This window comes from Corapipo altera, unplaced genomic scaffold (assembly GCF_003945725.1).
Source record: "Corapipo altera isolate COAL_440 unplaced genomic scaffold, ASM394572v1 0, whole genome shotgun sequence".
NCBI classification, from domain to species: Eukaryota; Metazoa; Chordata; class Aves; order Passeriformes; family Pipridae; genus Corapipo; species Corapipo altera.
The window spans coordinates 20553309-20566175 of NW_020884872.1; the positions used below are offsets into that span (position 1 = coordinate 20553309).

The 12867-nt window shown below is 37.1% G+C and overlaps 1 protein-coding gene across 2 annotated transcripts in view; it reads left to right on the plus strand.

Moving 5' to 3' along the window:
* Positions 1-12867, plus strand: part of ANOS1 (anosmin 1) — a 133939-nt gene that overhangs the window by 76177 nt on the left and 44895 nt on the right. For both annotated transcript variants that reach the window (XM_027640856.1, XM_027640867.1), the window contains 2 exons: positions 3788-3972; positions 11156-11285. In XM_027640856.1, coding sequence (XP_027496657.1) covers positions 3788-3972; positions 11156-11285 — 315 coding nt within the window. The remainder of the gene's footprint in view (positions 1-3787; positions 3973-11155; positions 11286-12867) is intronic.

The following is a 12867-nucleotide window of genomic DNA, read 5'->3' on the forward strand; positions in this document are numbered from 1 at the left end:
GATCAAAGTGATAAACAGGCATTCATGTTTTATATATAATGATTTACATGATCAAGCTCCATGCCACAACTACAAAGCATTCCAGTAAATGTAACAGCTGGAAAAAGTAAAAATAAAACAAAACAAAACAAACAAGTGAAAGAAGTTTACATGCTTCTGGAGCTGGCACAGAATATGACAGGATATGATACATTCTGTAACTGCACACTGGAAGGTTTACTACTGTTCAGCCTGATTATGTAGGAGCAGAACTAACCTTCCCTATCATCTTATCACTGATCTGCAGGAGGTGCTTGCTTGTAAGAGCATATATGTCTTGCAGAGGAAGGGCAAGCTCAATACCCTACTGCCTTCTCAGCTGATGAATTCAGCTAATTAGCCTCTTCAACCTGTCTTTCTGCAACAAAAGACAAATAGTCGCGGAGCAGGCTTGCTATTCATTTCCTCCAGGGGTAAATGACCTTCCTGTCACCAAGGAAGAACAAACTGCAAGCACGACTGAGATCTAGTGAATAAGTTTAGTGCTTATCCTTATCATTTTGACAGCACTCACAGCTTGAAAATGAACTCAGATTGAATCTAAGAGTCTACAGAAATTCCTATAGTTTTACTGTTGATCAAGTTCTGGAGATTAGTTACAACAGCAGATATAAAATTCCCATCTGATTTGCTGGATTAACAAACTGAATTTGCCCTCTAGTACTGAGTGCTAAAGTCCAATCCTAAAAGAATATTAATATAAGTATACTGCCACCAAGGACATATATTTCAAATGTTGTTGAATTAACATAACCAGTTCATTATCACTGTACTTTTTCATCTCTGTTGGAATTATTACTAATTGGTTGCAGAGTCTTCATATATTTATGTTGTTTTACTGAAGATGTCAGATGTTGTCTCCTGCTTTTTCTCGTCAGTCTTATCCACCTTCTTTACACCATCTCAGTTAGTGAAGAAACACTTCTGGAAGTGTCCCTTCTGCATTGCCTGCCTAATTTGTTTTCTATATGGACATAATGATATTATAAATAATAGTAATTGTCTAAAGTAGATTTGGTACTTTAGAGGGGGGCAGTAAATCTGCTTAGAAATAAACCAGTTGAAAAATGCAGAAGAAAAATGAAGGAAGAGAAAGAAATAAAAAATGTGTGACCAGGTTCACTTTGTCTGATGTGCACGTATGCATCCCCAGCGAAGGACATGTATCGTTTTCCACACTGAGCTGGTGGCAGCTGAAAAAGTTACCTATCACCTTTTTCCTGTTTCAGAAGTAGTGGTCCCTCAGATGTGATGATGCACCTACTTCATGCTGTCTAAACCTGCCTAACTATTTTTCTCTGAAATGTGTAAGGGAGCAATCCATACAGCAGAACAAACTGCAGATCTATGTAAAAAAGGTAAACTGTGACATTTAAAGGGCTTGATGGTGCCAGGTGGTCACCCACAGTTTAATGACTCTTTTCATGCTTAAAGAAAAATAGTTTTCTATTAAAAACATAGTGCACAATTTTAAAAGTGTCCATTTCTGAGTTGTTGAACAACTGTGTTTACAACTGTATTGATCCCATTTACCCTTTACTGTCCGAAAACCTTCCATGGGAACTCTGAATTCTTGGAGATCAGCATTTAAGATGGGACATTTGTGATGGACCATTGTGCACTTACTTTTCATGACACAGAGATGCATGTACTGTTTGAAAGACACCTTTAGAAACATTTTTCCTGGACTCTGTTATTGCACATATACAGCAATCAGTGATTTGAATTCTTTGGTTGAGCACAGCAGACTTCAGAGGACTAATTTGTTCCAGCGTGAAGAAAGAGCTGACCATTTACATAATAAAAAGCACATTGAAGAGTAATTGGATCTTCACATCTGGATATTAAATTGATGGTGCTGGTTCTACAAAAGTATTTTAAAATGCACTTGTGCTGTGCTCTCATTGTTTGTGCTGCCGCGCTCCATCTGCACACAATTACGTAACACCGGAGAGGCTGAGATACTTGCAATCAAGTGAATCCAACTGCCCCTAATGCAAAGCAGATGGAAGTTTTCTTAACATGCAAATTGTAGGATTATTGTATATAATAATTAAAGAAGGATTTTCAAATATGGAAATCTAAACTGACATGTTTGGTGATGTTCATTATATTAGACTAAGACTGCAGGGTGTTGAAGGATATCCAGGTTCTAAACTGCTGTAATAACTAGATTTATTTACAGGATTGTCTTCAGGTTGATTTTAGGTTTCTTCAAGATCTACAAGATCACTTTTCATTTACTTGTAGCTACTTGTATACTTGGATTTTTTGAGAAGACCTCTTAAAATATAAAAGCAGTTTGTTTACCTGAGGAAATCTTGGCACTCAGTCATCTGTGGCAGACTGAGTACGAAATGATTTATCAAACCAATACATATAGCTGGACTTATGTGGGCACCCATTGAAACAGCAAAATTAAATTAGGTGTGTACGATAACTTGCAAAGAAGGTTTATATGTCAATGTAGAAATCTTATTTGTGACATATCCTAAAGTGACAAAATGCTGCACATTCAAATATATGTGTTCCTAAAGACTGTCTAGAGAAATGTATCTGACAACATATGGATTTGTTGATTTAATCAAAAGATGCTGAATTTGAGCAGTTGTTTTTTCCTTCAAGCTACTGCAGGTGTTTTCAAAAAGGCAATATTACCAGCAGTATAAACAACAGAAATAACAATTCTTTGGTGTCACTGTGTAATGAGAAATACAGTAATATTTTAGAAAGACATCTCTGTCTCTGAAATGCAACAATTAGATAATATGCATTAGATATAACATATCTATTCCAAGATGTATTGGAATTACCTTTCCTAGATCATTAGGGAAGTGGACAGTGGAAAGTGACACATCATACGATACAGCTGCATGTGAGTCAATAAGATCATGCTGCCATGGAGAAACAAACAGCATTTTTAAGTATATCAGACTAATGTAAAATGTGTAAAATAATCACGCTTCACTAGTTTACACTATTAAGAACTTAGACACAGTCTGCATGCAGTTTTAGGCTTGACTCTGGAGAAGGGTGTTGGCCAACTGAAGAGTCTCCAGAGAGAACTGCAAGAGTGAACAAAAGTCTAGAAACACAGAGAGGAGATGGAATGCTCTGTGGTTATTAGACTGAAGAAGAAAACATTCCAAAGCATGATAATAGTCTTGCGGTACATAAGGAGCTTCTCCACAGATGAAAGAAAGAATCTGTTCCTTATGATCCATGACCATCTTGGACCAGTATCAAGTTTAAGATGCAGCTGAGGAGACTAAACAAGGTAGCGAGAAAGCTTTCTCGTAGTAAGGATAGAAAAGTAGTGAAAGAGATTACTATGTGATGCTGTGGAAATTTTTTCAGTAGATGTGTTTAGGGATAAATTAGGTGAAAAACTGAGCAATGGTTACAGCTGATTCTGCTTGGGATCAGAGGGATCTTTCTCCAGGTTATCAAAGCTTCTTTGGGAAATCTTTTCTGTAAGATCAGTTTTAGCTTACAACTTTCAGATCCTTTAGTTTTTTAATTAAATAAAGAAATAATTTTGAAGATTTTTTAAAAACAAGTTTTAATGTTTGCAGAGATAGGTTAGCTATGAACATTTCTGAAATTCCATGCTTATAATTCTCCTGTTTTGCCTTCTCACCGACCAATGATTTTTTTTAATTATTCTTTTATACAGCTTTGTCTACAAATGGCCTAATTGCATCTTTTAAATTACTCATATATTTTTGTCTGTACATTCCTACTACAGGTGTTCCACTGAAACCCCGGAAAGAGTTAAAATTCATAGAACATCAGTCTGGAGACCTGGAAGTGAAGTGGTCTTCAAAATTCAATATTTCCATTGAGCCTGTGATTTATGTTGTTCAGAGGAGGTGGAATCAAGGAATCCATCCAAGTGAGGATGATGCTACTAACTGGCAAACTGTGGCACAGGTCAGTTCTTTGCAAGCGATATGGATCCCTGGCTTCTAGACCATAATCTAAAGGTCCTCTTCAGATCAGAGAAGAGATAGATCACTTACAGGAAGGCTTATGCTCAAAGTACCCCAAGGTTTATGTTTTCAAAATAAGTTTATTTTGTGGGTTTACTCTCTATAAATAAAAATCTATAGAACTAGCCAGAGGCTTGATTTTCATGAGGCCAGTGGGTAGCACTTTCTTGCAAGCACATATTTGTGATCTATTCAGATGAGAATTCCGAAGTCTCTGAAAGTCACAAGTCTCTTGAAAAATGTATCATTAGAGACCAAAATCCACTGGAGGAAGCGCATAAGAGACAAAGTCCTTTTGCGGTCAGTGAAACTCGTTGCACAGTGTCCAAGGCATGACTTGGGTATTGTCAAACCACAAGAAATACAACTGATGAAAAGGCCATTGATTTTTTTTTTTCTTAATAAAACAGAGAGTGAAAAAAAAGACTTAAAACCTTTTTTCTTTTTAAAGTTGTTTTTTTCAGATGTGACCCCCCCAGTTCAGCAAATTCTATGATGTCATGCTCTTATCACTCAGAGCAATCCAGACTGAAAATGTAAGATTCATGAGCAAATGTTTCTTAATGAGAAGCAGCCAGCAGAGCATAAATTTTCACTTAGTTCTTTCCCAGTTTCAATCTGTTTTTTAACATGCTGACAGTCCACCTGGATGGCAGAATTCCAATCGTTTATCTTACTACTTCACCCTCATCCCTCTTGACAAGAAAAGTAAAATGCCGATTTTGAAAGGATCTGCAAAATGTCATTATAACCAGGAAAAAAAGGGGGAGAGAATAAGTAGAACCATCCACAAAATAAAGGATTTAAATTCTGTGACAATTTGTGCTCTTTCTCAATTCAGATTGTGTAGGAAAATGCTATGTTTTAATAACATAAAGCTTGGGAGACTGAACACTCAGAAGTGAATTTCTTAGCTTCAATATGGTGCTGCAGGGAGCTGGCACCATGTTGGAGTCTTGCTCAGAAAAAGTCACCTGCAGCAGAGCCTGACATGAAACCGTACTTGTGCAAGACCAAGAGAACATGCACATCTCCAAACCTGATAAAGTCACAGTGACTTATTATCTCTCAGCTGAGGTACAGGTCTTGAACCTGCATTCTCCCTATCCAGCAAACAACCTCCTGCCTTGGCTACAAGGAAAATATCAGGTAGCAAAAATTAGCCAGATCTGAATTACTCCTCACTGTTGCCATGCCATGTGTATGTGCTACAGGCAGCACACTGCTGTGCTTTTTCTCATCCCAGAAACAGATCTCATGCACATTTCTGGAAGCATGCACCATACATACTCCACAGCAGTGGAACATATACAAATATATATATCTACAGGAGAGGGTGTTTCAGAAACGTGTTCCTGTGCAAGAGCAATAAGAACCCTGGCAGCTGCCTTTCCTGGGGGTTTGTTAAATGTAGGCAGAAGGGTCTGAGTTAATCACTGTGGCAGGAGAAGCCTCCTCCAACTGGCGTCTTTCTGACAACTTCACTGTCCCATGTACATCAGAAGAGACAAGAATTTGATTGTATGATGGACCCCACTGGGGATGTCAGTTCAAAACATACTTCAGAGATGCCTGACTGGCTTTGTGGACTGTGTATACCTTATGGGACATGCGGGCTGGTCACCCTTGAGGGGTCCTAGTAATCAGAATTTCTATCTAGTAGTGTACCTCCATGGTGTTTAGACAGTAGTTTTAGCCATCCCACCAGGCAATCAAATTTGTGTGGCTGTTTGCAATGCAATTTATTTTGCAATATCAGCAACAAGGATGGATATCCAGATTGACTAAAGTGACTGTGTGCAGAGCCTCCAGGCTTTTCTTGTCTGCATAACTGAGATTTTTCCTTGTATGATTCCTCAACACTGGGATATGAGACCTTAATTATAGGCAAAGGCTTAGAAGAGCTCAGACATTCAGCTGAGAACTCCTAGAGTATCTCAGTCCAGGGGAGATGATGCTGGCTCTTGCATTACTCTGCAACTTAAGCTAGAGACCATGTAAAAGCAAAGATCAAAAGGGCTGTGGGTGAGGATCTGAATTTCTCTATACCTATCCCCATATGTAGTGTAATTATGCAGTTATTGTTTGCATCTTCTTATAAGAAATTTCATAATGTTTTATCAGAGTTTCTCATCCAATATTTTATTTTTATTGTCTTTTCAAGAAGAAATGGGGTTATAATTTTCAATAACTTTAATGTGTATACTTTTTTAAAAAAACTTGCTGTTTTCTATTGCCTTTACAAGAGCTAATTTGCAAGTAATTTCTCATATCTCACATAAATTTTTACTTGATATTGAAAAAATAATTTTGAAAAAGTTTATTTCCTTTGTTTTGTGTCATTAGGTCTTTTTTTATGTTTTCTTTTTAAGGAAGAAGTCTCAATCTAATATTTCACTATTTTATTCTCCAATTACATAAAGAAAGCAAACACATTGAAAACAATTGAAAACAATTGAAAACAATTTCAATAATTTTTCACTTCATGAAGAAGGAATTTTTTTAACTTTAGTACTGGAACGCACATTTTTTGGAAAACTTGATGTAATTAACCATTTGACTAATTTCCATTAGCTAATATAAAAACTGCGGGAACCAAGATGCTAATTAGGCTAGTTGGCTGGGATGTAGAGTGTCCTAAGTTTTATGCCAAGTTCCTTACACTACTGTGTTTTAAGATTTAACCATCTGAGCAGGAACTGCTGCACTATCCTAATGAGAATACTGTATGTCTTGTCAACAAACTTATTGTTCTGTTTGATGCTAATACTTTCTAAAAATAGTAGTATTACTGTTTACATTGGAAATTCAGGTGTTAATCATATTAATGTAATTAATTAAGTTAATTCAAATATGCCAAGTAAGTTATTTTCAGAACACATCTGTGTTGTGTGAATGCATGTCAAATATATGTATAAGTATGGACAGACAATAATGAAGTACACTTATTAGTTTATTCTGGTTTTTAAAAATATAAGGGGCAGTATTTACTTGATAGCTTGATTGTGACAGACCTTAGTACTTCACCTTGGAAGTGTCTAAATTCTGTGGACAACTAATCTTTTTTTTCTGAGACACCTAAAGGTCAGGTTCTGAGTATCACAAGAGGGTTCTCAGCCCTTGACAGTGAGATATCTCTGTTGGAACTAACCACTAGTACTAGAGGTTTCTTTCTCCATCCCCCAGAAAGGGCTTGCTTTGGTAAGCATTCTTAGAATTCCCACCTTGTGTGGGATTGCATTCACATGAAATAGGGGAGATCTTCTGTCCTTTGATAGAATAGTGGATACAGCACTGTCAGTTTGCTTTTGTATCAGAGGAAACATAAACTCAGCTTTTATGATACTCTGGATGGTATCCCTTCACTCTCTGAAGTGCAAATTCTTTTATCACTGTGCATTGTTTCAAAAGGTGTAGAGCTGTAAAATCAGCAGGGTAAGACTGTATTCTCTTATTTCTGTTAAATCTTTGCACTGCAGAAAGGAGTCCAGGATTGATAGTGTGAAAGAAAGGGAATGAACACAGTGAAACAGTCCACTGATTACTGTAATCCTTCGTTAGAGGAGAGTCCTCTTTACAAATCTTTGCCACGGAGACCTTCTTGCACCATTTTTTTTTTCATATAAAAGATAGAAAAAACCACCTTAAAATGATGACAGAAGAATCCCACCTGAATGGCCAAATTGCTATGCTGCTGGGTCATATATTCTCTCTCTTCTCCCTCCCAATCCTAACTAATCCCACCTTTCACTTTCAAGAATTTTTAACTTTCAGCCTTTCTTTCTCCAAGGAACAGTTTTGCCTATGAGTGTAGAACATGTTCTAATGCTAAATAAGATACAACATCCAAGATGATAGGGAATATTTTCTCCCAACCTCTCATACAAAGGTTGGGATTGAAGATAGGTCATCCGTGCTCTGGGCAAGTACTTTAATCATTAGTCAGTTGTATAAGCAGCAGAGGGAGATTTCTGTAAGCATTCTGAAGAAAATAGCAGACAATTACCTTTTGAAGGATAGAATGAGGAGGCTACTTTCAAGAGAGGGCTCAGGGTTTAAAGAGATAAGGGCTTCTGGGAGAGGAGAATTGTCAGTACTTCCTAAATGGAACAACTCTGGAAGTGTCAGCCAAATTCTCACCTGAAAGTCCAACAACTTTCTTCTTTCTGGCCCCTGGAGGTGACCGATTGTCCTTTGAACCTAAGATGCACTCTTGAGGAGTGTCAAGATATTATCTGTATTCTCCAGATTACATGCTGTTCTAGTTGTATCTTTATGTAATTAATGGAGATTTTCCCTTGTCTTCATTAACTTTGAGTGGTACTGAAGTTGGACATATTGGCCAGTTATTATCTGAGGACTCATTCATTATTTTGTTCCAAATGAACGGCATACTAGGATTTGAACTTACCTTCCTTTCTATTTTCTTTTAAGTAAACAGCTAATGCATAGCCAAAATAAGTAGTAATTATGATCCTGAAATGATTTGAGTGGTAATCTTTGATATATATATTTTATTTTTTTTTTAATGATTCTTAAAAAAATATTCTGGCCTTCTAAAAATTCAATAAAACTTTTGTTTTATTTATTTTCTCTCATATTCAGGTAGAATTTCAAGTGCGTGATGAAATTCAACCATTAGTTATTTAGTACCATTCAGTACACCATTTAATGGGCTTATGTTAATATGACAGATATTGAAAAGACTCTGAATATTATGATCCCAGCTCCAAACATACTTAAGTAGTGAGAACTAACCACACAAAAGCAATTAAAAAACCAACCAAACAAATTAGATTTACAATTAAGGTAGTATAAGATATCTCATTAGTACTTAGTTCTTTCTTAAAATGTATTAATTCTTTGTAAAGGTTGCTTAGAGGTGCCCAAGTAGTTTGTAACGTGGGAGTTACAGATACACCTCCTGCATGCCATCAAGCTTGGCAAGAGTTTTACCAACAAAATGAATTATGAAAGTAATAGGCCCAAGGCATGTTCATAAATTAAAATAATTTTGGTGTTATGAATTGACGGATAATTTGATTTTATAACACTTCAAAGTTGCCGCAGAAAACTGACACAACAAAATTCTTTATTTTAGTCAGCACAATAGTTGAGCTTATGCCAATGACAAACAAATTCCTTAGCTGAGAAATTTGTCTATTCAGATTATGCTTGCCTTGTAATGAAGTTCAGCAAATCTGTTTTTAAAAGCCCACAGTATTGTAATTAGTTGTTTACAATTAGGTATTGCTCCTGTTTTCATTTGCAGCAGTAGCCTGAATATATCCGTGGATTTTTTTTCTGTTAATAATGATAGTTTATATTCAGTTCACTGTTGTACCTTACATGCAAGTTCTTGAGTATGTGGGCCTGCATGTTGGAAAAGATAACACATTTGAGCACTCCATAAAATAAAAATAATAGCAGAAGTTGTTTCAGGTAGGCATTTTCTTCACTAGGGAAACCCTTGATTGGATGATATAATTCACTCTATAGGTAACATAAAAGCTGAAAAAAAGGAAAGAAAATGAGGCAGACAATGAAAGCTTCAGGGATGTTACCGCTGCTTACTCTAAAAAAAACTAAATACAGCAGTCTGAATGGAGAAGGGTTTGAGTAGCAGCAATATGTTATGGGCCCAGAGTGTGCAACACTTACCAGTCTGAGAGCAGTTAACAGTGTGGTTTAGAAAGGCTCTTCTTCCTTTATATGCACACACAAACATTCACTAAATTTACTATTTGTTACCAAATGAAGACACTAAAAGCAGGATAACAACTACAAATTTTATTTGTCAGATCTTTAAAAATACTATTTCTGGAGAGCTGAAGCAACTTTCTCAGTTTCTGGCTATCTGAGTTATGTCAACAGCTGCTGCTTTCTTACAGAGATTGTAAAGGGAGCAAAAAGCAGAAATTATACTGTGTCTTTTTTGGGGACTACTTGGCATCGTTGCAAGTAACATTGAATCCTATACAGGGAAGGTGACTGCTTGAAGTTGTAGAAAACAGAGCTTCTAAAAATAAATTGATGGAACTACATTTTCAATGGGCTTGCATGTTTGGTCAGTAATGGTAATTAGTAATGATTGTATAATATATTTAGACATATACATGACATCTGGTTAAGGTTCATGTGTTATTTTGATTAAAGAATTAAATAAAAATGCAATAAACATGATATTCTAAAGTAAATTGAAAACCGGATAATGGAGAGGTAATTGCAAAAATAAAATCCACAAGTGGATGTGTTTCTGATGTATTCTACAAAGATACTACATCTTCTGTATTTGGCAGTGATTCAGTGGTTACCAGGAGACTGTGGCAGTTCTGGTATTTGTACCTTAGGAAAAAAAAAACACTGCAGAAGATAGCTCTTCAAAAGTTTTATGGGGAAAAAACATAGAGGAAAGCAGGGTTCAGAATAAGAAAGAGTAAAGCACCTCCTACTGAAAGAGTTCAGAGTGCATCTGTGCTCGTGCCATATTTCAGCAGTTAAGGCTCTCCCCACAGAATTTGGCAATTGAACTCATGACACTGGCATTCTCAGTGGGTGTTGCTGGAGAAAAGGTCACCTCCTATGACCTGAGAAAAATCTGCAGGGAACAGTTAAGGGTGTGAGTGTCTTTTTGACGTAAGTGTCAAAGATCTGAAGAAGGCTTACATCCATTACCTGAGAGTTTTGTGTTTCCTATGAACTAGAAAAAGTGGCCTCTCACATTGCTGGGTTTCAATTAAGCAGTTTTGGACTCCTTATTCTCTGAGAGTTGAGAACTGGAGAAGTTGTTCCTGTGGCCTCAGGCAATGAGTTCCCTGAAATGTCAACACTTGAACAGCTAGGCCCTAAACACTGGTGAAGATTGTGATAACTGGAAATCTAATTCTGTGAATTTAACACTTCACTGATTTTCTAAAGGATACTTTTTCCAGAAGAGATCTGCAATGCACTGCAAAATTGGATAGTTATATTATTTTATTCACAACTGCAAATGCTTTGCAGTGCAGAATGATGGTCAAAGTCAGGTGACATGGTTGCATAGAGCTCGTGAACTAACTGTTGTTGCACAAGAGATGATATCCATGTCAGAACAACAAGTGTAAGTGTGGCATTTTCCCCACCAGACTACGGATGAGCGGGTTTGGCTGCCGGACATCCGAGCAAGCAGGTGGTACCAGTTCCGTGTGGCAGCTGTGAACGTGCACGGGACGAGAGGCTTCACAGCACCCAGCAAGCACTTCCGATCCTCAAAAGGTTAGTTTTTGCTCACTGTGTCTGATACTCACCTTCCTCTCACTCACACCTGGAGCACAACCCGATTTGCCCACTTTTGTGGCAGAAGATTTTTAACAGATGAGTTTTTGGGTACTTCTGCCAGAGACTTTAGAAATGATGTGAGATTTGTTTGCAGTCGGCAAAGGAATTAAAGATGTCATTATTCTTTTATCAGTAAGAGGTCTCCACGAATAAACCTCCTTTTAAACAAACATTTTCCACATGATTGGTGTCAAACACTATAACCCTGACCATGAAATATGAAGGAACTGGGGTTTCAGTGTGTTATTCCGAGAGGTTTATAATATTTTTTCCTTTTTGTTGGGATAAATATGTTGCTGCCATATGTTTAGTACAGCACTGAAATATTTTGTTGCCTGTATCTAAATAATTGTAGCAGCATTGTTTTGATGGAACTGTGGGCCCTCTTAAGATATTTTTCCCCTTGCTAGCACTAATTATAAGTGCTTAAGAATAAAAAAGGGTATAAATGGGAAGTAGCATGCTTCTGTTCATTAGAAAGGCATGCCTGATGGTCTACAAAGTATTGTAGAAATTTCTGTTGAGATTTCTGGTGTTGCAATGGTTTGGGTAATAAAATAACTCTGAAAATTATTTCTGTACCAGTAAATGGTACTTGAGAGATGGAGGAGATAGAAGCAGTTCTCCCATCCTGTGAAGTTCCTGGCATTGTCCCTGGTGTGCCTTTGACCCACACGAAGCAAAGCTTCCTGGATGACTCTCAGGCATAGTATACGGGTTACCACATACCAGAAGCTATTCTGAATAGGCAGAAGGTCTGGATGTGGTCACCCTCTCTTAAAGACAGTCGATAATGTGGTCATAGCCAGACCATGTTAGTTGACTTCAGTGCCAAAAAACGAGATCCAGCACTTTTCACTCTACTAATAGAGGCAGCTTCTAATAGAAACGCTTGTAGTTGTTTTGGTAGTGTTAGAATCTTTATGCTGGTATAACTCACCATACTTCAAGGAATGCAATTCCTCCTCTTTCTGCAGACAGAATTATCTTGCAGTACAGATAGCTGCCATCTGTGGGTTCCAAACTTTTAGCTTGCAGTTTGGCCAGACTGACTGCTTGCAGTCAGTCCTAGAAAAAAATCTTACTGGAGGTGCATATATAGAGGCATGCAAGTACTTTTGCTGGTATGGACGGTTTAATCACTTACTGAATAAGTATATGTTAGACTTAATAACTTTTTGGTGCTATATCCATATTTGTGGTCAGAAGGTTGGCTGGCATAGCTATCCCATTACTGCTGTGACCACAAACCTTTTCATGTATAAAAGAAGTATTATTTTAAGAATTTATTATACTTAAGTAACATACCATTTCAGTCACATCAAAAATATACTTCCTTTGAGGTGCGTTGAGCTTACTGTAAGGACCTTTCAGCTGCAGTACCTTTCTCTTTTCTTTACGAACAGCTCTTCAGCAGATGCGGCAGTTTGTTGCTGAATCAGGCACCAACTTTCTTTTAAACTGAGATCATTGTCAGTTGTTTACTGTGTAAATATTTTCTGTCTATTCTGCTTGGAAC